This window comes from Pezoporus flaviventris, unplaced genomic scaffold (genome assembly GCF_033815535.1).
Source record: "Pezoporus flaviventris isolate CSIRO_AGI_PZ_B2104156 unplaced genomic scaffold, CSIRO_AGI_Pfla_v1 ptg000023l, whole genome shotgun sequence".
Lineage (NCBI taxonomy): Eukaryota > Metazoa > Chordata > Aves > Psittaciformes > Psittacidae > Pezoporus > Pezoporus flaviventris.
In genome coordinates, this window is record NW_026892571.1 from 14,733,065 (window position 1) to 14,759,447 (window position 26,383).

General features: G+C 43.7%; 2 protein-coding genes across 6 annotated transcripts in view; both read left to right on the forward strand.

Moving 5' to 3' along the window:
* Positions 1-6,810, forward strand: part of FLT4 (fms related receptor tyrosine kinase 4) — a 56,489-nt gene extending 49,679 nt beyond the window's left edge. The window contains exons 28-30 of one of the 4 annotated variants that reach the window (XM_061456906.1): positions 487-607; positions 1,371-1,456; positions 2,803-6,810. In XM_061456906.1, the coding sequence (XP_061312890.1) occupies positions 487-607; positions 1,371-1,456; positions 2,803-3,022 (427 nt within the window). In that variant the 3' untranslated portion in view covers positions 3,023-6,810. The remainder of the gene's footprint in view (positions 1-486; positions 608-1,370; positions 1,457-2,802) is intronic. The other 3 variants (XM_061456907.1, XM_061456909.1, XM_061456908.1) reach the window with 3 other exon arrangements.
* Positions 6,811-9,574: 2,764 nt separating this feature from the next.
* Positions 9,575-26,383, forward strand: part of RNF130 (ring finger protein 130) — a 42,746-nt gene continuing 25,937 nt past the window's right edge. Inside the window, exons 1-2 of one of the 2 annotated variants that reach the window (XM_061456914.1) lie at positions 9,575-10,401; positions 20,600-20,794. In XM_061456914.1, the coding sequence (XP_061312898.1) occupies positions 10,140-10,401; positions 20,600-20,794 (457 nt within the window). In that variant the 5' untranslated portion in view covers positions 9,575-10,139. The remainder of the gene's footprint in view (positions 10,402-20,599; positions 20,795-26,383) is intronic. The other variant, XM_061456913.1, reaches the window with a different exon arrangement.

Consider the following 26,383-nt stretch of genomic DNA (forward strand, 5'->3'; position numbering starts at 1 on the left):
TTCCTGATGAGAAAGAGCCCTTGATGTGTAAGCCTGTGACATGCCTTCTCCTGCCTCCAGCTACACTGCCAGAGCACCAAGTCCCACTAAAGGTGTCATGGCTCATCAGGTAGCTGAGGAAAGGTGTCAGCTGGGACTCTGCCCTTCTGCTAATGCAGGAGCTTCATCCTATCTATTTCTAACTAACCCAAACAATTAGACCTAGGCTGCTCATCCCTGGAAAGCTGTGATAGTGAGATGCCTGGGATCTATTTGACATTTTTCTGCTTATCCAAAGTGGAGAGATAATCTGGGTGCTCCCCTCTGAAGAAGTAATATGGGCTTGAGAGGCCTAAAGTGACCCCATTCCTCTCCCAAAATCCACCATTTCGGTCACCCGCCTCCCTGCATACTTTGGTTGCACCGAGGGGAGGTTGTTTTGGGTCCTGTTTATTCAGGACATGGACTCTGTTGGTTTTACTAAGTACAGTCTGCTTCTGTCAGCAGATACTACAATTGCGTCTCATTCCCTGGTTGTTTGACGGGAGGAAATCAGATCAGGTGTCCATCCAGGATAAAGACATTTGAAGAGTTTCCCATGACACATACAATGTACAAGGCACACCCGGTGAGTAGCATCTGAGTGGAGTGGAGCAGGGGGCAAAGAAATGTTCATCTGTTTCCTGACACCTTTGTTGTTAGGATGGTGGAAGGAAGATCGCTCCTATCTAATGTCAGTCTGTCTGTGTCATTCCTGTTCAGTCCATCCAGTCCTATGCCCATTCATTTCTCTGGCACATAGGGGCTTCTCTGCAGCTCAGCTCATACTGCCTCAATGTGAAATAGGGTGGTTAGGTCTGCAAGCAAGGGGACTGTAAAGGATCTCAGAGAAGAGCCTGTTCTTCCCCCTTCTCAAATCTGTGAACACGGCCTGGATAAGCATACTGAAATCCACCCAGGACTAGGTAAATCCAAAATGCTTGTACCTCCTGCATCTTGACCCACACAACAGTGTGCAGTAGGGGCCCTCCTGGCCTCTCTGAACTGGGCTGGTACTTAGGATCTCCTCTAGTGAACTTAAATCATCCCTTAAGTCTCAGAGGGAAATCTCACCTCTCACAGATTTGATGGTAATACATTTTTCAGACAGAGAACTATTTCTTTTTTCCCCCAAAAGTGGCACTGAACTGCACACAGTATGTGCTGCTTTTAAAGAAGGCACCTAACAAAATCACTTCCAGCAAGACCATGGAGCATGCTGGTGAAGTGCCCCTACTCTTTTTTCCCTGTCATAGACACACATGGTCTCATCTCCTGAATGATTCCTCCTCCCTTCCAACTCTGATCAGTCGACAGGGATGTTACTGATAACTCCTGTTGCTTCCTTCCAGGACAATCAGACAGACAGTGGGATGGTTCTGGCATCTGAGGAGTTTGAGAGGATAGAAAACCGACACAGAAAAGAAGGTGGATTCAGGTACTCAAGTCTAGCCACTCAGCCCTCCCTGCTGCCAAATGCAGTGAGACCAGGAGGCAGCTCCTGGTGTCTCCCCATAGGATATATACCTCTTGGAGCTTGCAGGAGCAGCAGGGCTCTGGGCCATGAGCCAGATAAGTCCATACACATTAACAAGAGGCAAAATGCATAAAGAACAGACCTGCCTGCTGCTTCCTAGGGTCTAAATATATAAACTGTGCCCATTCAGTGAAAATGTGTTCGTTAGGGGAATGAAACACAGCAGAGTGACGGGGTTGATAAGACTCTTAATGCTTATTGACACTTTCTGGTGAAATGTGTCAGGTGGGATAGATGGAAACTATGTGGCTGTCACCTCCTCCTCCCTCCCACAGCCCTGACCCATGTCAGCCCCGATGTGGCATTGCAGGGATGGTGCAGGCCTTAGGAATTCCCACATGCCAGTACTGAGCCTGGCAGGCTGAGCTGACGCACTAAGGATGCTATGGATGGTTATGTCCTGCCCCAGACTTGAAGGGAAACTGGGCAAGAACCTGACCAGCTCATCTCTGCTTGGTGCCAAGGCAGGCTGGGACCTTGTCTCCATGACACTGTGTTGAGTGAGCCATGTCAGCTCATGTGTAGACAAGACTAGTCCTAAGCCTCTTCCTCACTTCCTCTGCTCCTAACATCAAATCAGACTGGTCGTTGTCTTTTCCCTTAGACATAGCCCTGTGGCCTCTCTGCTGTTTTATTGGACTGTCTCCTGCTTCTTGTCCTTTTTCTCCTTTCCCTAAGGCACGTTCCTTTGTATCCTACACAATGGGCTACCTGGCGTCCCGTCTTCTTGAAAACACTGCCCTTAAAACTGTCCTTGAGTGTGTCTTTGCCCTCACTCTTGTGACTTCTTGCTAGTCACCTGGTACTGGCAGGCACGGAAATGGGGCTGCTGATTTCCTCCCACAGTTTTTTCATCATCGTCCTCCGTTTCCTTTCCCCCACCCTAGCTGTTGGTCTGTATTAGTCTCTGTTAACTCCTGTCAGGTCTAGGAGCAATTGTGGCTATGTCTCGTCTCTCCCTGCTCATTTGCATCCCAACCTTTCCCTCGGCTTCCCAAAGATATCTAGAACAGCTGAAATAACTCTGTCACTGGGTTATGTGCAGATGTTCCACAAACCACATGGGCTGTGCCTAGGTTTAGAGCAAGACCTGGTGATGTGCTTTGAAATAGAGGTGTAGGTCCATTCCTGACCCTGCCTCTGCCCCGTGCATTAGCATATGATTCCTGAAGCTGGGATCTCTCTAAGCAGGATAGAGGGTTTCCAAGAATGCTCAGATTGATCTTCTGTGTGTCTCTCCCTCCCAGCAGTAAAGGGCCCAGCAGAACTGCGGAGCTGCCAGGGGAACAGTCCGACCTGCGGGGCAGATGTCATCCATCGTATGGGTCCCAAGTCGGAGGCCAGACTTTTTACAACAGTGAATACGGGGAGCTGTCAGAACACTCTGAGGATGGCAGCTGCACCCCACCTGGAGAGGGGGCCAGTCCCCCCACTCTCCACGCTTCCTTCTTCTCTGAGCAGTACTAACGGCATCAGGCCCTGGAGGCACTTGCCGAGGCACCCCCTCTCACCCTCCAGGCACGTCACCAGAGTCACTCAGAGCTTCTCCTTCAACCTATGCCCAACCCCAGCAGGGAACCTACCCCAAACGGATGGAGAACCGCAGCGCGATGGCCCACACAGCACCACCAGCTGCAGCTTCCCCATGCCGGGACTGAAGAGAGCACCCCACCGATTCCTCGTGTTTCTTGTCTTCCTGTGGCTCAGACAGATGCATTCTGCCAGCGAGTGGGTGCCTGCGTTCAGCACTACAGCACCTTCTGCCTAGCATCCTGCCGTCACTCAGATCAGCTTCCCATTCAGAAAGCCCATTTCAGGTCAGATATAAATAGATCTGTCTTAGTCTCAAGTTTCTTCCTGCTGTGCAGCCTGAATGTTTTTCCTTGGATTGCTTCCTCCTCCTCTCCTCATGATGTCAGCTGCTGAGCTGTGGAGCAGAATCAAAGGGAAGAAATCCCTAGTGGTATTTGCAGCAAGAGCAGGACATTTTAAAGAGGTGTATGGAGAGATCCCGAGGAATCTTTGTAAATGTTCATGCACACTGTTCATTCTGAGCAGATGCCAGCCTCTTCATCTCCTCTGCAAGCAACACCCACACCCCTCTCATCTCTGCTGGGAGGAAACTTGTCAATCTGCCTTAACACCAGGATTATTTTAGCCATCTTAACACAGCTAGTGCTGAGTAGTCATCAGATGATGGCTAGAGTCCTCCCTGTGAGATAAATAACAAATCTTTTTGCAGGCCCTATGCAAAACAGGGTTTTATGTGATCTGTGCTGGGAGCAGGTTACTCACAGGTCTGCTGTCTCACCTTCACCTTCTCCTAGAACAGTGCCGAGATCATTTGGTGCTCCAGTGAGAAATTAAAGCAAAGCTGTGTTAATTTCAGTTGGTTTCTAAACATACAGTGAAAATGGGTTGCTTGCTGGGAGGAAAACGATCAAAGTGGCAGGGAGTGAAATGTTTATTTCCAAGTTGCTGCGAGGGTTTTGGAAACAATGGAAGGAACAGAGCTCCAGCAATGAGGTGCTCTGGGTTTCATCCCCTGGCGTGCTGGCATCACTGAGCACATGGAGGGCAGCACCTGGCCAGGGCTCAATCCCCAGTTCTCCTGGATGGACAGTTCTGGACCATGACCTCTTCTGTCACCGTGATTCCCTGGCTCTAAGAAGGCACTCTGCCCAACAGGCTCCTCTCCAGTTTCTGTTGCCAGCACAGTGTACCTGTCTTTGGAGGATCAGGGAACATTTATTTGCTGAGGAAACATCTCATCACTTGGGCCTTTTGTTTCTAAAAGATACCACGTGAATTCAGAGCCCTGGGAAACCTCTGCAGCCCCTCTCTACAGATTTCTGTGCTGCTGCCTCACCACTTCCTACCTACTTCTTTCCATCCTGCTCACAATCAGAGAGCTCAGCCACAGAGCACAGTTACATCAATGCCAGAGGAGTCAGGGTGAACAAGATCATTAGAACAGCTTGCCATCATCTCTTCTCCCACATGCCTGTGGCTGGCACAACTCTTTCTACAGGGCATCTCAGCACTGGGGTGTTTCTGCTTGAGGGCCACACCTCTGTGCAGAGAGCCAAGGGTTTGGTCTGGACTTTGAAAACTGTGTTTCCTGTCAGATGTATTGCTTTCCCAAACTGTTATTTCTTTTCTAGCAGAGGGTTTTATGCATTTCCTGACATGAGCCTGTGAGATCTTACGGATGATGTTCCCAAGTCTTAATTATAGTTCTCCACACAAGTGTAATGGGGAGATTTATTTAGCACATGGGAAAAGCATGCCTGTCATTCAGATTCTTTAAGCCTGTGCTTAGCGTGCTCAATGTTCTCCTCCCTTTTTGTGTCAGCAGAATGACATGGCTGAGATTTCCATGGCAAAAAAAAAAAAAAAAAACGAGGCACAAAACCGACCAAAACTTGAGCCAAACTGGCTCAGGATGTGGAATTGGAAACTGCATGTGACAAAGAATTCCCTGACTTCTACTGATGTTCTCTGAAGTTGCCAGGAATTTGAGCATCTTTAAGTAATTGTTATGACTCAGTAAGAATCATCTGGCAGGAGAAGCTGGAGAGCCAGGCCAAGGAAGTAGGACAGCCCACAGGGTATAGGCCAGACCAAATTCTCCTGCCCTCACCTTGCCCTGGTTTTTGAACTGGTGGTTCCCTTGATAGGAGGAAGGCTGCAAGTGCCCTGTGTTGCTGGGGGTCTCAATGGGTGGAAGGTGACAAGCGGCTGAGCTAAATTCAGGCTGCTTGCTCAGTGATGTGTATCCATAGGATCCAGGCTCTCTTGTTCCCAGTGCTTCACAAACAGTTCTCCGACTGGAAACACAGCCCCATCTGAGAGAGGGCCCAAGAAAGAGGCCTATAAATAAAATAATAGTTAAAAAACAGACCACCAAAGTAGCTTCAAGTCCTTTGTCCATATGTGAGGGATTGAAATGTGCTAGCAAAGCCCGACACTTGCAGGGCACTGACAGGATTCCTCATCAGGAAGGGGACAAAGGTATCTGAGCACCCTCAGCACTCCCAACCAGCCAGGACAGCTGCGCTTTGTCTCTAGGTTCAGCTGTAAATTTCTCATAAGCATCCTTGTGCAGAAGGGTTACTTCATTAGAGCCATTGTTAATGATCCCCTGCTTCTCTCTAGAGAAAGCACCGGTGTCACTGTGTCACTTCTGATTTTTGAACGTTCAAATCATTCAACTCCACATAAGTTTATTTTCTCTCTTTTGTACCATCTTGGGGGGTGTGTGGAATCAGATCCTATTGTATCTGTATCAACAGCATCGCATGAACAATGCAGCCATGATATGAGCAAATGCTGGCTCCTCTTCAGACACTCCTGCTGATGAAGAACAATTGCAGCGTGGGATAGTGAAGAGCTGTTGAAACAATTGTACTTTCATGCTCTCTTAAAAGTACACTAAATTTAGAGAGTACAAACCTGATACCCTTTCTCTACATTCTTGCATTATTTCTGGCATTATGATTTTTACAGTCTCAAGATAACTGTCAGCATGAAATGAAGCTGGTCTGGTTTGGTTTTAAGATGTGAGGCAGCAGCGCTGCCTGTCTTTCCACAGCAACAAGGGAGTATTTCAGTTTTAAAACCCAGGATTTGATAACTGTGCCTGCTCCATTCACAATGCACTCTGTTTTGGGCTTTTTACTGGAACTCAGCATAGAAGCTAAGCTATTTATCATCATCCTCCTTTAAAATGAATGTTCCTGCTCTATACACGGTCTCATTTCTCCTTACAAAGTGTTGGTGTTGAGAAGACATTCCTCCCTCATGAAAACAAAGCGTTGGGTCCCCTACTTGCAAATACACACTTGTGTCTCTGAAGAAAAACCTGTGTATCAAGTAACACTGCATTTATATTGCAATATTTTAACCTGGTACCTGTTGTTGCTACAGCAGCATTCAATGTTTCAGTGGGCTGCCTTCGAAGCAAGTAGGTTACAACATGGGTTATGTGTGAGTACAAAAGTGTGGTCTGTGAGTGTGCGTGAGTGTTTTGTGGGTGAGTGTGTGAGTATTTGCACGTGAGTTTTCTTACCAGTGAGCGTATGTGAGTGTTTATAACTCACGTTGAGTCTTGTCTCTGGAAGTTCACGGTTATATATCAAACCAGTTAGAACACTGCTTTCTTTCCTCTCCTCCTATAGTACTTGTTATCCTTTGTCATTAAGAGTTTTGTTGTAATATCTAAATGTGAAAATGAATAAAGTCATAAACCGGCAGCTGCTCTCTGGTTCCTGGAGCCGCTGCCGCTCCCCACACAGCACTGGGCGGCCATATAATAAGCATGTTTTAGTTTTATTATTTTTATTCCCCTCTGCATTTCCCCGCATCCTCTAGGAAACAGCTGGCCTTTGTGGCACTTCCATCCAGGATGAAAAGCGGTCTTTGCGCAGGATGAAGCGGATACTCTCTGGTTACTCTTGCTGCCAGGAGCCTCAGGCCCAGCCCTTCGCCCCGCTGCCATCTCCCCCAGACCCGCGACCCTCCCTCAGCCCCGGGACCCCGCGGCCGCTCCTGCCCTCTTTCCCCGCCGGGAGGACCAAGGCCAGCGGACCCCGCCGGACCCCGCTTCAGCTCAGCACGGAGCCACCCCTCAGCGGGCTGAGGGAGGCGCCGCAGCGGCCCGCAGGTGGCGCCCTCAGCCCGACGGCGGCCGTGGGCCCCGGGGCAGAGCCCGGGCGGGAAGATGGCGGCGGTGTAAAACCGGACAGGGAAGCGAAGAGCGGGTGTGAGGCACGGGCGGGAGCCGGGCTGACGGTGTTCCGCGCAATGGAGACGGAATATAAATGGATTTGTGGATGTTTCTCCCACAAAATCACCAGGAGCTGGCGTGAAACCTGGGGCACGGCTCCCTCCTCACCACCGTGGTGACTTGTGAGGACCTCAGTGCCATTCATCTGCCAAAATATGGTCCCCTGAGGAGTGGTCGCTGGCAGAGGCATGGCTGTCCTCTCCAGGGTGAGGAGACTTGGGGACATCCCCTCAGCTCCAGCTTCTCCATCATCATCAATCCCTTCATCCATCACAGGGAGAAGGCAGCCTAAAGGACCTTTGGACTCTTGCCCTGCCCATCCAGGGATATGTCTGTCTGGGAATGTGGAGATAGAAGCAGTTCTGTTCATGAAATCCTCCATTTTGGTGGTACCCTGCTCATCTCCTGCCTCCCAGCCTCTCCATCAGACAGGGATGTCCCTTCCTTAGGAAGGCTCATGGCTTGGTACACGGCACAGAGCAACCTCCCGGCTCCCACTGTGTGAGGAGGGATGGGGATGGGACCAAGCAGGCAGCCCTCACACCGGGAGTCAAGCATGGCAGATACCTCACCCAGGCAGAAACACAGCCCACAGGAAACCAGACAGGGCAAAATGAAAAGCAGCCTGTTCTTGTGGTTAGAAATGGGAACTAGGAAGTCGCTAGCTGGGTCCTTCAGCTTGTTTTGCCTCTAACATGGCCAGCAAATGTCTTCTCAATGCTTTTCAAAAGTGCTTTGAGATCCTCCTCTGAAAGTCAACGCAGCAACAGCAAGGAACCCGTTAGGCTCCTAGGACTCCCTGGCCCCGTCTGAGGACATTTCAGCATTAAAATGATGCAGAGCTCCATGCTGAAATATTAAACTGCTGTCTGCGCTGCAGGAACAACGGCTCCAAAACACGTTCTGCATAGCTGCGGTCTCAGTGTGCTGGCCACAACTCTTGCCCTCCATCTCGGGTGAAAGTTTGGGTGAAATGTTGAGGGGCCATTACTAGTGTGTGGTTCCTCACCCAGCAGTTACCAAGAACAGCAAAATTAAATGAAAAGGCCCAAACAAGCAGAAGCAGAACATTCAGCTGCTGCTTCAGAAACATTTCCTAGACTGTGCTGATATTTCTATAGAGCTTTTCATAAACAGCTTCTCAGAGGGTTTTAGAGCCACATGCTACATGTGTTTAGCAGGGCCCATACGTTCATTCCATGCCAAGATGCGGGTTTGCAAGTCTGCTGTTTTCCTTGGGAATGGCATGGGTCTCTACAAGGGCAGGACTAGACCCACCACTTGCATCTCAACAAAACAGGCTGTGCTTCGGCGGCGTTATCTGACACATATGCGCCCAATGCGTCACAAATGGGTAAAGTACAGAACCTCCCAAAAGAGAACAGTTTAATAAGGTTAAACATCAGGCTTATCTGAGGGCCTTACTGAGCAGCCAGGGAAATCACCAAGGAGACCGTATCTCAAAAGAGCACAGCTATTTGTTCAGAAGTTTAGAAATTATCCTAGCTCACAGCCCTGCAGTACTTGTTTTCTTTGCCATGTATAAATTGCAAAATCCAAGGCAGCCATTACACCGTTAGATCTCCAAAGAGACCAAAATCCTTAGAACTGTTAGATGAAAGGAAAATTCACCAAGTCCTGTTTTACAGTATTTCACGGGATTAATGTTTATTAACAGCATTTGAGTGTTTGTAACATTTCCCATTTGGTACACCAGAACCAAGTAACTCTGTATTAGGCAAGAGTGACTGAATCCTGACACGGAGGCTGTGCAGTTCCTGCCCCAGCGGCACTTCTGTCATTAACTGGGCAGACTGGATGCACCCCACCTCATCTCCACACACACAGCCATTTTCTCCCCATTTCACACACGCTATTAAACCAGCTCTCGTGTCTTTTTGATGCTCAGCACTCCTGACACATCGAAATGACGTGTGCTGAGGCCACAATGTATGTGTCCCTACAGCCAGCCCCATCATGAGCTCGTCCCTCATGGGAGGGTCTAGGGTTGGCCCGACCCATTGCAGCCCCACTGCCGCGATGGCCGCGCTCCTCCGCATCGCCACACCCCGATGACGTCATGACAGCTAGCCCCGCCCCTCCTCTAGCCCCGCCTCCACGGGGCGTGTCTCTCGGCCCGGCCCCGCCTCTCGCCCTCGTGGCGCTGGGCGGGGCGTGCAGCGTATGCGCAGTGCGCGGCAGCCGGGCTGCAGGCGAGGCGCGGGTCTGGCGGCTGAGCCGGAGCTGCTGCTGCTGCAGGAGGGCCCCGGGGCGAGCGGAGCATGGAGCGGCGGCCACCGGCTGCGGCCGCGGGGCTGGGCAGCGCCGTGCGCCACCCGCCGCACTAAGGCGGTGACGAGCTCTGAGGCGAAACGAGGCGGCGAGCCGAGCCCCGTGGCTGTGTGTGAGCGCGACTGAGGCGGCAGCGGCGGCTCCTCCCGGAGGGTTTCTCGGGGCTGTGCGCCTTCTCCCCTCGCCCGGGCAGAGGCGGGCTGCCGGCGCTCCCCCGCGGGCGGCATGAGAGCGGCGCCCTGAGGGACCGGCGGAGCGGGGCTCGCCCAGGGCAAGCCTCCCTCGGGGGCCGCGGCCGGCGGATCGGGCTCGGCTGGGACCTGCCATGCCTGCCCTGGCTCCTCCCATGGCATGAGCCCGTGCTCTCCTCCCCTCTCCGCCTGCTTTTGGTCTTTCTCCGATCCTGGGCTGTCAGATGGGATAACGCGCACCCGGGCGTGCGGCGCTCGGCGAGGGAGCGGTGGAGGTAACTGGTGACGGCCGTCGGCTCGCTCGGAGTTGAAGATGAGCTGGCGGTGGCCTCGCCAGCACGGGAACGGCGGCTCCTCCGTCCTGTTGCTGCTACTGCTGTGGCACTGCCGGGTCCTGCCGGCCGGCGCCGATAACGCCAGCCAGGCGTACTACACCGCCCTCATCAACGTGACGGTGCTGAGCCCCGAGCGCGGTGGCCCCACGCTGCTGAGGATCGACCGCGGCCGCTACGGACAGGATTCCCCCAAGGTGGAGGTCAAGGGCCTGCTCGTGGCTCCCGTCCCCATCAACGGAGGTAACGCTCCCTCTGCAGCCCGCGGTCGCTTGCTGTCGGGTGCCTCCTTCGCGGGGTGGTTGGCCTTTGTCTGAGCTTTGGAGACTTTCCTGAGGAGCTCTGACAAAAGAGGAGGAAAAACTTGCCCAGACGAAAAACAAATGATTTTTAAATCCATGATTTTACCGTGTTGGCTCTGCGAATCTTAGTGTGTGTTCCGGCATGGATGCCAGCATGCTAGAGATACTGAGCAGTGAAGGTGTTCTTTCTCAGTTAATTACAGAGCGTCTGTAGCGATAGTTAACAGTATTTGGTTACAGCGTTGCCATGAAGCTGAGAACAGCTGCACAGCTATCTCAGTGTGATAGGTGTGCATCTGGGTGAATGCTGCAGCTGCTCGAAGCGGTGTTTTCTCAGTGTATGTTTCTTAAAAATGCTGTTGAAGCATCGAGACTTGGAAGGACGAAAGCCATCAAGCTGTTACTGGCTCGCCAGTCCAAAATGGGATTGTTTGTCGTACTGGATACTGTGTAGTGTTTCCAAATAACTTTTAAGTGAAGCTGTTGTCCATCATTTTGGGTTGGTTTTGACAAGCATTGTTTTTACAGAGAACGCTAATTTAAACAAGCGAGAGTATTGTCTTGATTTTTGGCTGAGGTGGAAACGATTGCTTCAGTCATAAATGATGTGCTTTTAGTAGTATCTTATTTTTGCAAACGAAGAAGTATTTTGCAAACGCTTCTTGATGTTATCTGAACTGCCATCTCTAAGAAACGGATCACTTGATGGATCACAGTGGTCCCAATCTGTCTCCTGGATAGTAAACTCTGAATAATGCATTAAGTGACATAATGTAGCCAGTTAAAACTAGACTCTAAGTGGTAAATATTAAGAGGGTTTTTTAAAGTAATTGATAATGCAGAGCTACTATATTATTAAAAGCTTTTGAGAATTTACCAGATTCTAAGATCAGGAAAATAAATACTTTGATGCTGCTTCAGAGCAAAATGCATGTTTCTAGTACGTGAGAAGCAGACTGTGCATCAGCAGAGATGCTTGTCAGTTTCATTGAAGCTCAGTTTCATTAGCTTTGGAAAGTGTTAACTAGAATATATTAGTATAGCATATCTTTGGATGGATTGGTGAGGAAGCAGAAATCGTTGAGCAAGTCTACTGTAAATGATTTTCATTTGTATTTAAAGTCCTACTTTCCCTGTTCTCTCAGAGCCAGCTGTCATCAAATATGCTTAGTCTTTCTTTTTTCTGCTTCCTGGTATTCCTCACTTCCCAACACACACACCCCAACAGCTGTATGAAACTAGGAGGTTGTCCTGAAGGTGTTAGTCATGTAAATACTGTTACTGTAAGTAGTATCTTTAGGGGTTTTCAAACTGCTGCCTTTTAATATATGCAAGGTATTAAACCCCGTTATTTTTCTAATAGCTGTATTATTTACCAAGAAAAGCTTTCAATGTTAATTACTTTTTAACCTACTTCTGTAACTTTTTCTGCTTCCTTCTGATACGGTCTTCACTAGAGTGTGATTAGAACATTGAGGGAGGCTGACAGCATTTTTACTGGAAGCTGAGAAAAGTGCTAAATAAAATTCTGAGCAGTCCATAAGGAGCATTTTTATACCTTACTGATGAATACTATAATTAATACTTCAATGAGAAAGCATACCAGGAACTGTGACACTGCAGACCTCGGTTTCCGCAGTTTTGACATGCTGCAGTCATTAGAACTTTGCCATCAGTTGTTGAGGAGGTTCAGTTTTGTCCTTCTGTTTGGTAACAGAAGACTGTTAAAGCAAACACTGCAGCAGCTGTTTTCCTTTAATGTTCTGAGTCGTTCTATGTAGATTGCTATATAATATACAGTTTTCGTTTTGCCGAGGCATGCTTTATGTGCCTAAAAATATTTTATGTAGTAGAAAAGACTGGAATATTTTGTGCTTTTAGTTAAGATGTTCTTGATTACTTAAGGGTCTTATGTTAATATATTGCATTTTATACCTAGATTTTTATAAAATATGATGCTGTCTTGCTGAAGTAATTGCTCTAATGTCTTCTTACCAGTTTCTTAATACTGCCGCAGAACTTATTTGCAAAATATTTTTGCTAATAGTTCTTAACAGTAGCTCTTAAGAGTAATATTGGCTGTTAGAGCAGTGAATGCTCTACCCAATTCTGGTATGTTGAGAAGAAAAGGACTCTACAACTGCTAACAGCTATCTTTAAAGACTATAATTTGTTTTACTGTTGTTCTGAAAGCTAACAAAAAGCAGAGAATGAAATGGCTATGTATGCATTGGCATTATGAGAGCATCGCAGTTTTATCTTCCAGAAACTGCTCTGAAGGAAAGACATAGGGATCAGTGGAAGGAGATAATGATACCAGTAAGACTCCTTGAATATTTTTAGTTTGGAGAAACACATCCAGGAATATCTTGTAATTAAGTTATTGTTACTAGAATCTCAGCCAGCTGCTAGCACTAATTCTGACTACTCAGTAGCCATGAGATAGTCCTAGAGACAGTAGATCAGCAGTTACTAAAATGTGGTGCAGAGTAATTTGTCCCTGCTTTGCCTGTGGAAATGACAGGCGTGCTCCTGGTTTACAGCATTAAGTTATGCCTTGCTGTAGTTTGAAACATAGTTATTTGACTTTGAAACTGCTTTGATGTCAAGTATTCATCCATTTGTGGGCTACCCCTTGAAATTTCCACAAACGTGGGTGATCTGTTAAAGCCTTGATGGTGTAGACTTAGAGCTGAGATGTCCTTGGTGACTAAGATTTCTTACTCATTGCCTGCAGGGAAAGAAATGAATTTACTAATTCAAGATTTAGGGTCAGAGATGTGCTGCTGAACATACACCATTTGTAACAGCACAGTCTGTGATTTTAAATGTTGTGCTCTGTGGTGTTTTTGATTAACCTGTGTTTTTGAATATGCCCAATATTATATATACTATGTCCTGCAGTTGCCAGTCCCATATGATTACCCATCCTTTAAATCTCAATTCAGAAAGATGCATTGAATCACTGCTTTAATTTCTTTAGCAAAATTTCTTTAATCAAATTCAACATTGTCGTGTTAATACACATATTAAAACTCTTTCCCTGTTCTTTTTATAGATCCTTGTATGAAATTGATACTGGCTTTCAAAAGCAATGCTCCCCTGGAAGTGATACGGCTGTAATTCGTATGACCGCTTGTGAATGTGACGTGCAAGTGTAGCTTCAGTAAGCAGTCAGTCACATTTGGCTGCTGGGTGTAAATACTACACCTGTGTACATGTCTTTCCAAGTGCATTCAATGCAAGATAGTAGCAGAGCTTCCCTATTAATCTCTCTTCCATTCTTCCACTTCTAGTTCATTTTCTTACTTTCTCTAACTTGTTAACCTTTTGTCATGATTTATCATTTATTAGAAGAGTGTTTGGAACAGCTTCTGGATATGAGTATATGCAGATTAAAAAAAAAGCTCTTCTTATTCTGCATGAAAGGGTAATAGTGAAAAGCATCTTCACATCCTGATGCAGCTTTTCTGATAGTTCAGGTTTATATTATCTCTTTGATATGGTTACTGAGCACTTCTCATTCAGTTCTGTAATCTGTTACTTGTTACTTTGTGGAACCAGTCATTTCAGCCCAGACTTCTTGCAGTAGCTGTCTAGGTACTTGTGGCAGGGTCTGTACGTTCACTATGTAAGCTTTCAGTCCTGTATCAGTTCAGTGACCTCTGCTTTTAAGCATCACTGGTATTAGGTGCCTGACACTAGTTGTGGTGCTGACATTTAGGTGTCGGACATATTTCTCTTGCTATGGAAAACCAAGGTAGAAGCCATTGAAAACTGACTTTAGTGGTTCTTGGTAGAAACTTCAGCACTTTGTGGCTTAGTTCCCTCAAAAATGTTCTCCATGGTGAACAGGACTCTTCTGTAACTGTTGATTCTGGGTTATTGCATGTCTTCCTGGGTTTGGATACACAGCTGAGGGCTGGAAACATCAATCCAGTGTTGTCCTGGGTTTAGCTGTAACAATTCTTTTCTCTCATAGTCCTCCTAGATGGTTGGACCTTGCTGGGAGGTAAGATTTTTGTGCACCTTGGCTGGCTTGGCTAGCGAAAGCAGGCAAGTGATGAGGACTGGAGGTGGGACTTATAGGAAGTGAAGTAGCAGCAGACTCAAAGCTGAACTTGAAAATGCTCAGACTCACTGAACAAATAGGTCAGAAATGAGGGGGTGAGGGGAGTGGAAAGAGACTGGAATCTTAACAGCATGTGGGGATGCCGGTTGTATGAAATCTGCATTGGAGAAAGAACTTTTAGAAAGGAGAGATCTCTGCTAAAGGGGCATTAGGGCTGTGACTGCACAAGGACACTGAGAATTTGAGAAGAAACATATGTTAGAAAAATGTGGAAGTGGGGAAGAAACAATATTGGCTCATGGTTAGGAATGAAGGTGTATCTTGTGCATAATACTGTAACTATAGCATTTGGTGGCATCTGACACTTCATAAACATGTTGTGTGAACAAGTTTTAGCTGCAGAAGGTTTAAAATGCCAGTTTCCTGGTAACTGCAGAGCTTTAGGTAGCATTCAGACAGAATTTCATATTCCTTTCTGGCCCAGAATCCAAAGCAGCAGGCTTTAGGAAAATGCAACAATCAAATACATCATAGTGGAAGAAAAATCTTGTGCCGTGCATCCATCCTTTACCACTGGTCTCGGTATCCAGCTTAATTAGCAGTCATTAATTGATAACGAAAGTGGAGGTTATAGATTGGAGGTTTTAGTCATAATTGTAGTATCCTGACTGAGCTAACACGATTACATCTGGACTATTACAGGACTCTTTCAAGCTTCAGTGATTTTTCTTTTGTTTAACTTCTTCCTTGAAACAAGATTACCTCTTGTTCAAAAAGTTTCTTTTAGTGTTAAAGCCAGCTTTAGTCAAAGCAATTACCTGAAATAGCTCTTGATAATAGAATATCACTGTATATAACTCATGGACACAACTTTTAAGAAGTTGAAGTTATAACTGGCTTGAAGAAGTTCTATATTGATAATAAGACAAGTAATAATGCATTGAAAGAAAAGGTATCTATTACATGTATTAAGCCCTAATGGGATAGCAAAGAACTAGTATCCTTCCTTGAAACTGGAATCAATTGGTGCTGCGGTGCTGCATCTATAAACTTCCTAGCCAAATTCCTTTTCTGGAAGCTTTATTACACAGTTATAACTAATGTGTTGCACAAGGCTGTCTGCATTGCTGGTCAGGTGTGCTATGTAGCACCTGAGGGAATGCTTTGGGGTGCAGGCTACATGGGACTCAATCTTCCCATGTGCTGTTTTCTTTCCCAGTAAGTCTCTTGAGTTGCTGCCCCTCAAAATGTTGGTGGTGTCTCTCCATTGTATTGCAGTGATTGAAGGTCAGGCTTTCAAAGTATTTCTGTATATGTAGCTGAGACAGACCAGCTCTGGCAACTGGTGCTGGCCTTAGAGAGTAGAGTGTTACAATCAGTATTAAAAGATCTGATATTAAATATATATTTACATGTATCTATCTATCTATATATTGATAATAAAAAAGGGGAGGGGAGGGAGGGAAGGAAGGCAATAGTTAATGTCCAGAGTGTGGGATCATAGTACTGGCTTTTTTCTGTGAAAAGGGGACAAAGTCTGAAAACAGTCAATGCAGCAAACTTGGCTGAAGTGGGACATCACAGGTATGTTTGAAGCAACACAAGAGTAATGTAAGTGTTCACAAGTAGGAGACGGTATGCATTCGGGCAGGTGTGTACTTCTGACAAAGCCTCTGACAGCTGACCTACTAATTTCATTTTTGCTCCTGCAAAATGGCTATCCCTCTTACAGGGGGAAGGCTAAAGGACCTGGTCATGCAATTGGAGAAGACGAGAAGGGAAGTACGATTCCATGCTGATGTTAACTTGCAAAAATACTTCTTCAGTAGCTGTGGAAGCCTGGTTGGATCTTTTGCATTATGAGCTAATTCTTTCACATGAATCCCTAAAATGCTGTCACATGCATTAGTCCTTCAGCAGGAAGGGCTCTTGAATTTAAACAAAACCCACTTAAATGCTTAAGGAGAAACATATATGCAAGTTGAGCAATCCTATGTGTTCTGCAAGAGGAAACTGGAGCTCTCCTGAAGTTGAAAATAAACACAGAGCCTAATAGTAGATACTTAAATTGCAGCTGATCCCTCTGTAAAGAGGCTCTTCTGTGGTGTTGGGGCCTACAGCAGGAAGGGAGATATTTACAACAACATTGTACATAGCTCTTTAACCCAGCAGGCTGCCACTTCTAACAGAAAATTTGGTTTTTTTTGCCAGCACATTTGTGGTACATGGGTAGACACGGAGAAGGGAAAGGCAGAGTAAATAACTTGTATTTCAAATAAGCCAGAAGAGGAGCACACCTCTGAATGCTTGGATTGCTTTCTGTATGCTTATATCTTCTGTAATTATATGGGTGGTCATATCTCTTTGTATGCAAGTGGTTTGTTTTAGACAAATACCAATTTAATGTGAAGCTACTTTTCATTCTGATATGGACTGCTGTTTTGGGCCACCCACTACATGAAAGGCATTGAGGTGCTGGAGTGTGTCCAAAGAAAGGCAGCAAAGCCTGTGAAAGACCTGGAGCACAAATCCTATGAGGGATGGCTGAGGGGACTGGGGCTGTTTAGCCTGGAGAAAAGGAGGCTCAAGGGAGGACCTTACTGCTCTGTACAACTGCCTGAAAGGAGGTTGTCTCAAGGTGGGGATCAGTCTTTTCTCCCTAGTAACAAGGGATAGGATAAGAGGAAACGGCCTCAACCTGTACGGGGGGGGTTTAGAGTGGAGGTTAGGAACAATTTCTTCACCAAAAGGGTTGTCAAGCATTGGAACAGGCTGCCCAGGAAAGTGGTGGAGTCCCTGTCCCTTAGAGGTATTTAAAAGACATGTAGATGTGGCACTTGGGACACGGTTTAGTGATGGATTCAGCAGTGGTTGGGCTTGATGATCTTGTAGGTCTTTTCCAGCCTAAATGATTGTATGCTCATCCAGGTAATACTTGCAAGCCGTAGTCTTTTATATCCTTTTTGGACTTTGGACAATGGAGCATGGATTGCATGATAATGGAGAGCTGTTGATGATGAGTCTTGCTGAAACAGTTCATTTTTGTCCCTGATAAATACCAACTGATATGCCTGGCTTGTCAGGTATATAAATGATTTATTTTAGCCAGCTCGCTATACTGGGAGGGTGACCGTGATTATAAGCCTTTCCTGTTCTCAGGTTGTATTGTGAATTGAAAAGATGAGCCGAAAAACTCAGACTTTATACTATTGTTCCTGAATTTTATTTAGTTAAAAGTGAAAAGACTACATGACATGTGTGGTGAAATAGGTTGCTAATGTAAAGAAAAGAAGGTTGTGACTTTTCATTGACTCTCGAGTGACTTGCAGATACTCAGTTCAGGTTTGTCTAAAACAACTGGATTTTCCTAAATGTTTTTTGTACTAAAATAGTGCTACGATAATACTGTCAGCTGTTAAATTTTCATCTCGATGTACTGAATCCACCTAGTCAGGAATAACATGCTGTATGCATTTGAGTTGTGTTTGTTGGTCTATCTCTGGAAAGCTTTTATCTCTTAATATCTTGTTTCCTAATCCTGTTGCTCTATCCAGTAACATTTCATAGCTCTGTCCACAGCTGAAAGACTTTGATCTCTACCATGGTAGAAAATTCTGAACTACTTTTCCCACAGATGCAGTTACTGTTACCTCTTTCTGCTTTCCCTGTCTGTTTTTAAGCCCAAAATGTAAAGATGCCTACATAAATTATTGCTAAACTCTACTGTGTAACAAACTTTGAGTGCCGTGTTCATTTTCAATGTGCCTTTTGCTGCTTCCAGCCCATTACCTTATTTTTGTGGCCATTTTTATTTTCACTTGGTATTTTAGTTTTTGAGCGTGATTGTACTGAAGCAAACTATCTGATCCATAGGATTACTGCTCTTCATCCATCCTGTGTATTTTAAGTAAATTTATGTTGGCCATAATTTCAGAGTTATTTTTGTCAGTTTGAGGAGGATTTGTGGAATTATGACCATGTATTGAACAGTATTTTCCAAAGGATATATCACATCAAGATTCTTGAATATGATTTTACTGGGGAAGGATGGGATTTCTAGCCTTCAAGGCTTGAGAAATTTCCTGTCAGAGTCTGATGGTGCTTTTTCCCTCCTGCATTTGCAAGTGGAAATGTTCTGAGCAAGGGGGAAGTGTGCATTGAATTGCCTTTGTCTTAACAGGCAAAATGTCTTAACATCAGGGTTTGTTGCAATGTGCTATGTTATGGTTCTATCATTTTCCTTTATTTCATTTTAAAAAAATGTACTGTTCTCTTAAATTTCTTAAATGTAAGGCTAAAGACAAGCTAAAAAGTGCAGTCGATATGGAAGTGCACTCCTATGGTCATTGCTGTTTGTGATGACTCTCACCGGCGTTCCAAAACAATGTGTGGATCAGTGCTAGCTGGCAGTTTCCAAAGGGATTCAAGTAATAACGTCAGGGTAATGGAAGAAAATACTCTCTAAAAACCGGCTTCAGGCATCTGTATTTCAGATTTTCCCTGATTCCTGTATAAAACAAAAGCACAGATACAGAAATGCAGCAAATAACCTACCATGTCTGAAAGGTCTAATACAGCCTTGAAAAACAGTTGTGAAAAGGATGTGCTTGTCTCTGGCTCCCCACCCTCCTTCCAGGGGAAGAGGGAGAGGCACTTCTTGTCCAAATTAAGAGATGTGATGACTGCCTGTGTGATTGCCACGGTATAGATTCAGCTGCACGAGTTCTCTTTAGGCAAGCAAAAGATTTTCTTTCTTTCAGTAAAGATCCTTTAGCTGTTTGAATCTCCTCTGCTACAGGTTTTAACCTGAGCTGTGTTAAGCTGAGAATGCTTAAAAAGATCTTTGTTTTGTTTCCAGCTGACAGGTTAAACTGGATGTTTTTTGTGGTAGATCATTTGCTGAAATCTCATCCTCTGTGCTGAAGAACTCACTCCTTTAAAAAGAGAAAAACATGGGACACTTCATTTGAATTGCTCTGAAGAACTGTAATGCTTTCAGAGCTATTATGCAAATAAATTGTTTGTTTATGTCTTGAAAAATCACTGTTTATCCCAACCATTTTTAGTAACCGAAGATTCTTGTACTCTTGGCATTTGAAAGGGTAAATATATTTGTATTAGAAGTTGCTGTTGGCTCTAAATTTCTAAACTCCTTTAATGATATGACCAGTGTATAACACGAAATTGTGTGTTTACAGTTGTGTAAACAGAAATGTCTTTCATCAATTTCAGCTGCTGTACCCTGAAGATATCTTCTGTGTTTCATTTTGTGCCTTCTGTACATAGCTCTGTGTGGGTTTGCGTTGTTCCAGGATACATTACAGCATCAGAAAGGACAAAAGAGCTTTGCATTCTGCTGAATTCAGGCATCTGGCATTTGCTATTTCTCTTACTCCTCCTTTATGCCATCAGTACCTGTTTAGCTGACAACTTGAGTACATCGTGTTTGCAAAACCATTTGTTTCTCTATGAATTTGAATGCGCTTCCTTGTAGGCAAAATGCACGCACATAAAAAGCCGGTGTTGGCTGCTGGGGTTTTACAAGATCAGCTTTAAATGTTGTTCTTTTTTACCGTAGCCTGCACATGGCAGATAACTCAGAAATCCTGTTTTCACAACCTCTTTTGTTTAGTTAAACTTCCCACTACAGTGATATTTATGACTGCATTAGAAAAAAAGTTATATCCCCCAGAATGGCTGATAAACAGCTGTTTCATAAATGCCTATAGCCGATGATCCATATTGTAATGTTTTTCAGCCTCTAGGCAGGTATTGATTCAAATGTGAATTCATTGTTCTAGCTGCACTAGAGTTAAAAATAGCTTGTGTTAGTGAGCCTAATTCTCGGGCATATAGTCTCAGCTTTTAGCATGTGAGACTTGGTTCGTTAAATATTTTTTTTTTTCCTGTAAGAATGCGGTTATCTTTAGGCTTTGTTAACAAGAGGCGGTGGCTTCCTAGCGTGTAACAGTGAAGTAATTCATCAAAACTTGGAGTTAGGGTTTTTGTTTCATTTTTTGCCTGTTTGAACAAATTGCCATCTGTGTGAATGTATTTTCCATTGCAGTTGCAGATCGCCTGGGCTGTGACCCTCGAACACGTTTTCAAGTTCCACCAAACACCAAGCAGTGGATTGCTTTACTACAGCGAGGAAACTGTACATTTAGAGAGAAAATACTGCGAGCAGCTTCACATAATGCCTCAGCTGTGGTCATTTACAACAATATATCCAGTGAAGAACCTGTGACAATGACCCATCAAGGTAAATAAAACATAATCTCCTTCACCATAATTCTTTTCTGCCCAGGTATTCTTTTGCCATATAAACTACTGCTAAAGACATCTTGGAAGTGCACGGATGCTATTTGAAATAGCCTGTTCTCTGATGATGCTTACATGTATGCAATATAGCAAAATAAGCCAGTAATTCTGAAAAGTTATTTTCCTGTAGTGTATATTTTATCCAATGAGGAACACTTTCCTCTGTAGTGGGGATATATGTGTTTCAGAAGGAGGAAATATCTGTAATATCTTAGGAGGACTCTGTTTCAAACCTTTCTGAAGAAGCGCTAACATATAATGGAAGGCCTAGAATTTTACAAAGCTTCTGAACCTGAAGAATTTTTATAGTAGCATGTCTTCAACTGGCTGTTATGGTGGGAGTTTGAGATGTTAACAGTTATCAGGATCTGGGCTTGCATGCTGGTTTTGATGATGGTTTACAGAGGGTTCTCATACAGGAACCAACAAAACATTGGGGTTTGGAAAGCAGTCGTCTCTTAAGTTGTCTAGAATTAGAGTATTGCTGCTCAAGAATGGTGATGAAAATCTGAATTTCTACAGATTTCTACTTTTTTAGGACTGTGTAAAATTTCTCAGTTACTAGTGTGTTACTTTAGCTGGTGGAAATAATACATGAATATTTTCCTTGGTTAAAAATGATGTTCACAATTCTGGTAACTATTCTTTTCGATTTCCCAGAAGGTTTTTTTCAGTTTGGAATTATTTAGCTTAATCAGAAAAGGCATATTTCTATATTTGATGGCTGGCTGATTTTATTTTGTTGGAATACTTTCCTTTTTCTGTTAAGCTTAGGGCATTGCTTGGAAACTGGAATTCCCTAATTGTTTCTCTGCATATTGTCACACAGTTAGAATTGAATTCTTTTACTAAAGAACGGCTGTTTGCTTCTTTTTCTCTCTCTTTTTTTTTTTTTTTTTTACAAGAGAAATGCCTTGTGGCTTCTTCTGGTTTAGTGGGGTTTGACCTTCCCAATTTTGTGTACCACAGGAATTTTTCAGGGAGATTTTGACCTCTGTTTGGCAAGTCAAAGGCTGTTGACAATCCAGTTTTATCTTGGGTACCTTCCTAGGACATTTTTGCAAGTAGTCTACAGACAAAAAGTCCCATGTTCTCTTGAAACACTTTTTACCATCTTCTTTTTGTGGTTTTTGATGCTTCTCTCTCTACTGAGGTAACACTTTCCTAAGCCTTCAGCTCTGGTCTCTCTTTGAGGTAAATTCCTGTATGATTGTAAGGTCTGCAGTCTCTGCTTAGCAATGATCTCCGACTTCTTCTGTGGCCTGGTATACCTTACTATGGCAGGAAAAAAAAAGACTATGAATAACACTACAGTTCTAGCATTGTTTGCCCTGTTACATGTTCAATTATATAAAGGGTTTAATTATAACTTCAATACCTTCTTTCTTGTAATGCTGTTAGATTTGGCAGGTGCTTTCATAGCAGTGGGATGGTGTCTGTCTTTTATTAGGAAATCCTAGTTCACTCAAGTTCTGACTGGTGTGTTGCCTTTGAAACTCTATCAATAGGTACAGTGGTTCTGGTAGTTGAAATAATGTCTAAGGTTATAAAATATGAGAGATGCTGTGGATAAAATGATGTCTTGTAAGCCAGCCAGGCAACTGTTTCAATCTTTGATACTTGGAGAAAAGCCAAAACTGTCTTCAGCATGTTGACTTCAAAATACTTATTCATGGCAAGCTTTAAAAAAACATAATTAGTAGAGATGATGTATCAGTATTTGAGATACTGATGTTTAGCTGCAAGTACTCAGTCCCTGGTATACTCTTATCACTGATTTGGGCTGTAGTCACTCTCTCAAAATTAATATTTGATTTGAAGTGTTCAAACTGTGTGACAGACTAAAAGTAATTATCTAGAAATGAAGTACCACCGTAGTACCACACTGTAATGAAGAGGAATGTCATTCCACAGCTTTTGTTTTGATTGCATTATGGTCGTGTGAGGGATCTCCTAAGCATTCTGTGCTTTGCTGAGCTTTCTATAAATAACTTCCTGTTTGCTTGATGTAGGAACTGCAAGTCTGTGTAACTGAGATGTAGATTAGTCCTTCTTTGGTGTTAGCCTCAGTACAGGGAGGGTTTGGAATCCCACGTTATCCTCAGTGAGAATTATTCCAAGTGCAATATAGCTTGACGAACGTGCGTAAAGCAGGCTTACATACGTTCACAGCGCTCTCTGGTCTTATTTTTCTGCAGTTTCAACCATATCACTCCTTGTATGCTTATTAGGTGGTGAATGACCACATCATCTGCTACTTTGAGATTCTGGTGTGCTACATCTCTTTAGGATTTTCTGTTCCTAAAGGTGGGGAGGAATTGATGCTGTGTATCTAATAGTTGTTTTGCTGCTAATTCATTTAAATAGGTGTTAAGTAAGGTTGATACAAAGTGAAGATGAAGGTGAGCCACCAAGCTAGTCTTGCTTCCGCAAGATATCTAGTGCTGTGCAGTATTCCTCGTTTTCTTTTAAAAATGCATTCTTCACAAGACAATTCTGCAGCTGTATTATGATGACCAAGTTCACAGCTCTACATTTTCTTTCCATAGACAGGTGAAAATGGACCTTGTGTCATTTTATATCACTGTAACGTAATTTTTATACTGCTCTGTAGCAAGCCTGGTGAAGCAGAAAGGAAAGTGGCAACTGCTGGTAATGCATGCTCTGTGAACTGCCCACTTTCCTACTTTGGTATTTGCATGAATTCCAGTCATCTGCTTAGGCAATGTTTGCGCTAAAAAGTAAGTAAAATATTAGATAGATTTTTGTGTTGCCCACCTACAGAGAGGTCATTACCTATGAGAAGAGCTCAGGAAGCACTTCTCACCTCTGGGATTAGTATTTTATCCAAGTTATTTTATGGTTGCACACACATTTGAAAATTCTAATCTTATGGAAATTTGTTCGTGCTCAACATATTAAGTAGCAGAATATAAATGCCTTCTGGTGGCTGGATAAGAGCTGTTGCTCTTGAATCAGTCTATCATCACTATGTCATATGAACAGTTTCTATTGCTGTATCAGAAATTGCCTTTTCTTATGTGATAGTCCAGTAAATCTCTGCCCCTTTGACTTTGAGTTTTACAGTAGGTATTGATCTTAGGGAGTTGGTGAGCTTTAAAAGCAACAAAAACCTGTTGTTGTTTGCAACATTATTTCCTCTTCTCTGTGTATGTCTATGTATGTATTACTGTGTGCATGTAAAATAAGTTTATTTCACACATTCTCACAGATGTCCTCTAAGCGAAAAACATCTTTCCCAGCATAGGTTATGTTAGACTATGATATCACTGACAGGAAGGCAATTTTATGAGTGGTTTTGCCTGCTAGTTCTGTTAAAGCAGAACGAATAATGTCTAATGTAAATAAAGGGCCTGTGTGGTAGAGAGAATATGTAGTAGCTGTCTCCTTTATAAACAATTATGGGAAGAGGAAGGAAATGCAGGTAATGTGTCTGGTGGAGATAATCCTGTCAAGTACAAAATAGTTAAATTTGATATTGAGCTTATCTGTTAAAATCTATACTTTTATTTGGATTTATAGAAAGTATAAGCCAAAGAAGCCTCTAAATTTAAAATTTCATACTCAGAATTTATGGAACAAATACAGGCAGAAAAATATAAACAAATATAGAAGAGAGTGTCAAAATGAAGTTGCTGGATTCCAGTTAACTGCTGTTCATCAGTGCTGAAGACATTTCCTGAAGTGTTTAAACAACTTCTGATACAATACCTTTTATTTACCTGGTACAGGTAAATCTTTCAAAGTGTTTTGAACAAGCTGAAGGCATCTCACCAAGGTCAATCTCCATTGCACTTCAGAAAAACCGATGCCTTCATTTTCTGCAGGGTGTTTGTTTCTTGATGTGCACAGAAGGTGACATTCTGCTGTGGTACTGTGGGAGAGCTGCCCAGCACTAGCTCTCAGAAACAGCTTCCTCATAGGGAGGATTTCTCATAGCCCTGTAGTCACTTAAAAAGCACACTAGCACAGAAAGCAAGGTCTATACTAACTTTGAACTATGATAAAACTGAATGTATTTTATGTGGATTATTTTAGGTCACTGGGTCAGAGGCGGGAGGGACAGGAAGGAATTTGGAGGTATTGCCATCTAATGGCTATTCGAGATTCTTGCCCTAATTCAGAGTGGGTAGACTGCGGATAGCAGCAGTTGAAATGCCACTGTCCTGTGGCACTCTCGCTGCATACAGCCAATCTCTTCCTCTGCTGCTTGCCTTTTCCTCGCAAATGTCTGTTTATGTAACTCTAATCTGAACTGGTGCATGAAAGCTATGGCACTGCAGATTATTTTGCACAAATGTGTGCTGATAAGTATTTCTGCTGTATACCAAATCCACTGCAAAACTTCCCTTGCATTATTGAGATCTACCTTAAATCCACAGCTCAAAATTTTGTGGTATATTGCACTATTGTTGTAATATTTATTAATTTACACTGGCATACTAATGACTCATTTCTCCTTCCTTTTCACTAAAGTTGAAGCTTGAAAAAAGGCAACACAATCAATAGTCTAACCATAGTTTATGTATCCTTGATCACTTTATATTGTTAATGTTTGCTGATTGAAAATATGGTGAACAAGCGTCAACAGCATAAACTTTATGCTGTTTTCCCAACTGTTTCTTGGGAGTTCTATCCATCAGGAAAATCTGTCACACAGTAGATGGAGGCATCTGACAGCAAGATGTGGAGAGGAGCGTGTTTGAAGCACAGATTCTGGACCATAAGGAAGCACTTGTCTCTTCAAGACAAGCCAGGAAAACCCTTTTACAAAGCTAATATAACCAGTGCCTTGCAGAGGTTCTTACCAGTGTTTCTGTGTGGTACATGCCTCATCCACAACTGAAATAGCAGATAGGCTGATTTTTTTCCTTAGCCAGCTGAAAGGGTAATTAGTTCTGTGACTGTGAAAAGGCCCATGAGACTGTTAGTGACTGTAAGTAATTACATTCTTTTTTTTTTATCCAAAGTCTGAACTCCAGCAGCTGAGTAATTCCTAAACTATATAGATTTGGTGGAATCAGATTTATGATATTCATCTATGGACATGCTATTTATAAAGCTCTAAAAATATTTTTGTAGTGTCCTTGGGTAAGGCTGTCTTGCCATTTCTCTTTCGTGCTTCACTGAATTTGTTTGGAATGACTTTCCAGATTGATGGATCTGTATGGAAGTTGTAGATAGAAGAAAATACAGGAGCATGACAGATTACCCTTCTTAGAAATACCAGGATTTTTTAGCTCCAACTTCCATTAGTGAGAATACAAACAGCTGTCCAGAAATAGCAAAATGGAAGCTGTCTACTACCACTACAGAATGCAAGATTGTGGAGACTTTTGCTATCCAAGTGTCTTAAATTGATGATTAGACCAATAATGTCTATATTAGGTTAATATTATTGATTAAGAATGCAACACTGTAACCAGTGATTAGGTGTTAACCCACATCTAAGGTAGCAGGTTTTGTACACTGTTTGGAAGTATAAGTGAAGAAAGATGGTTTTCAAATA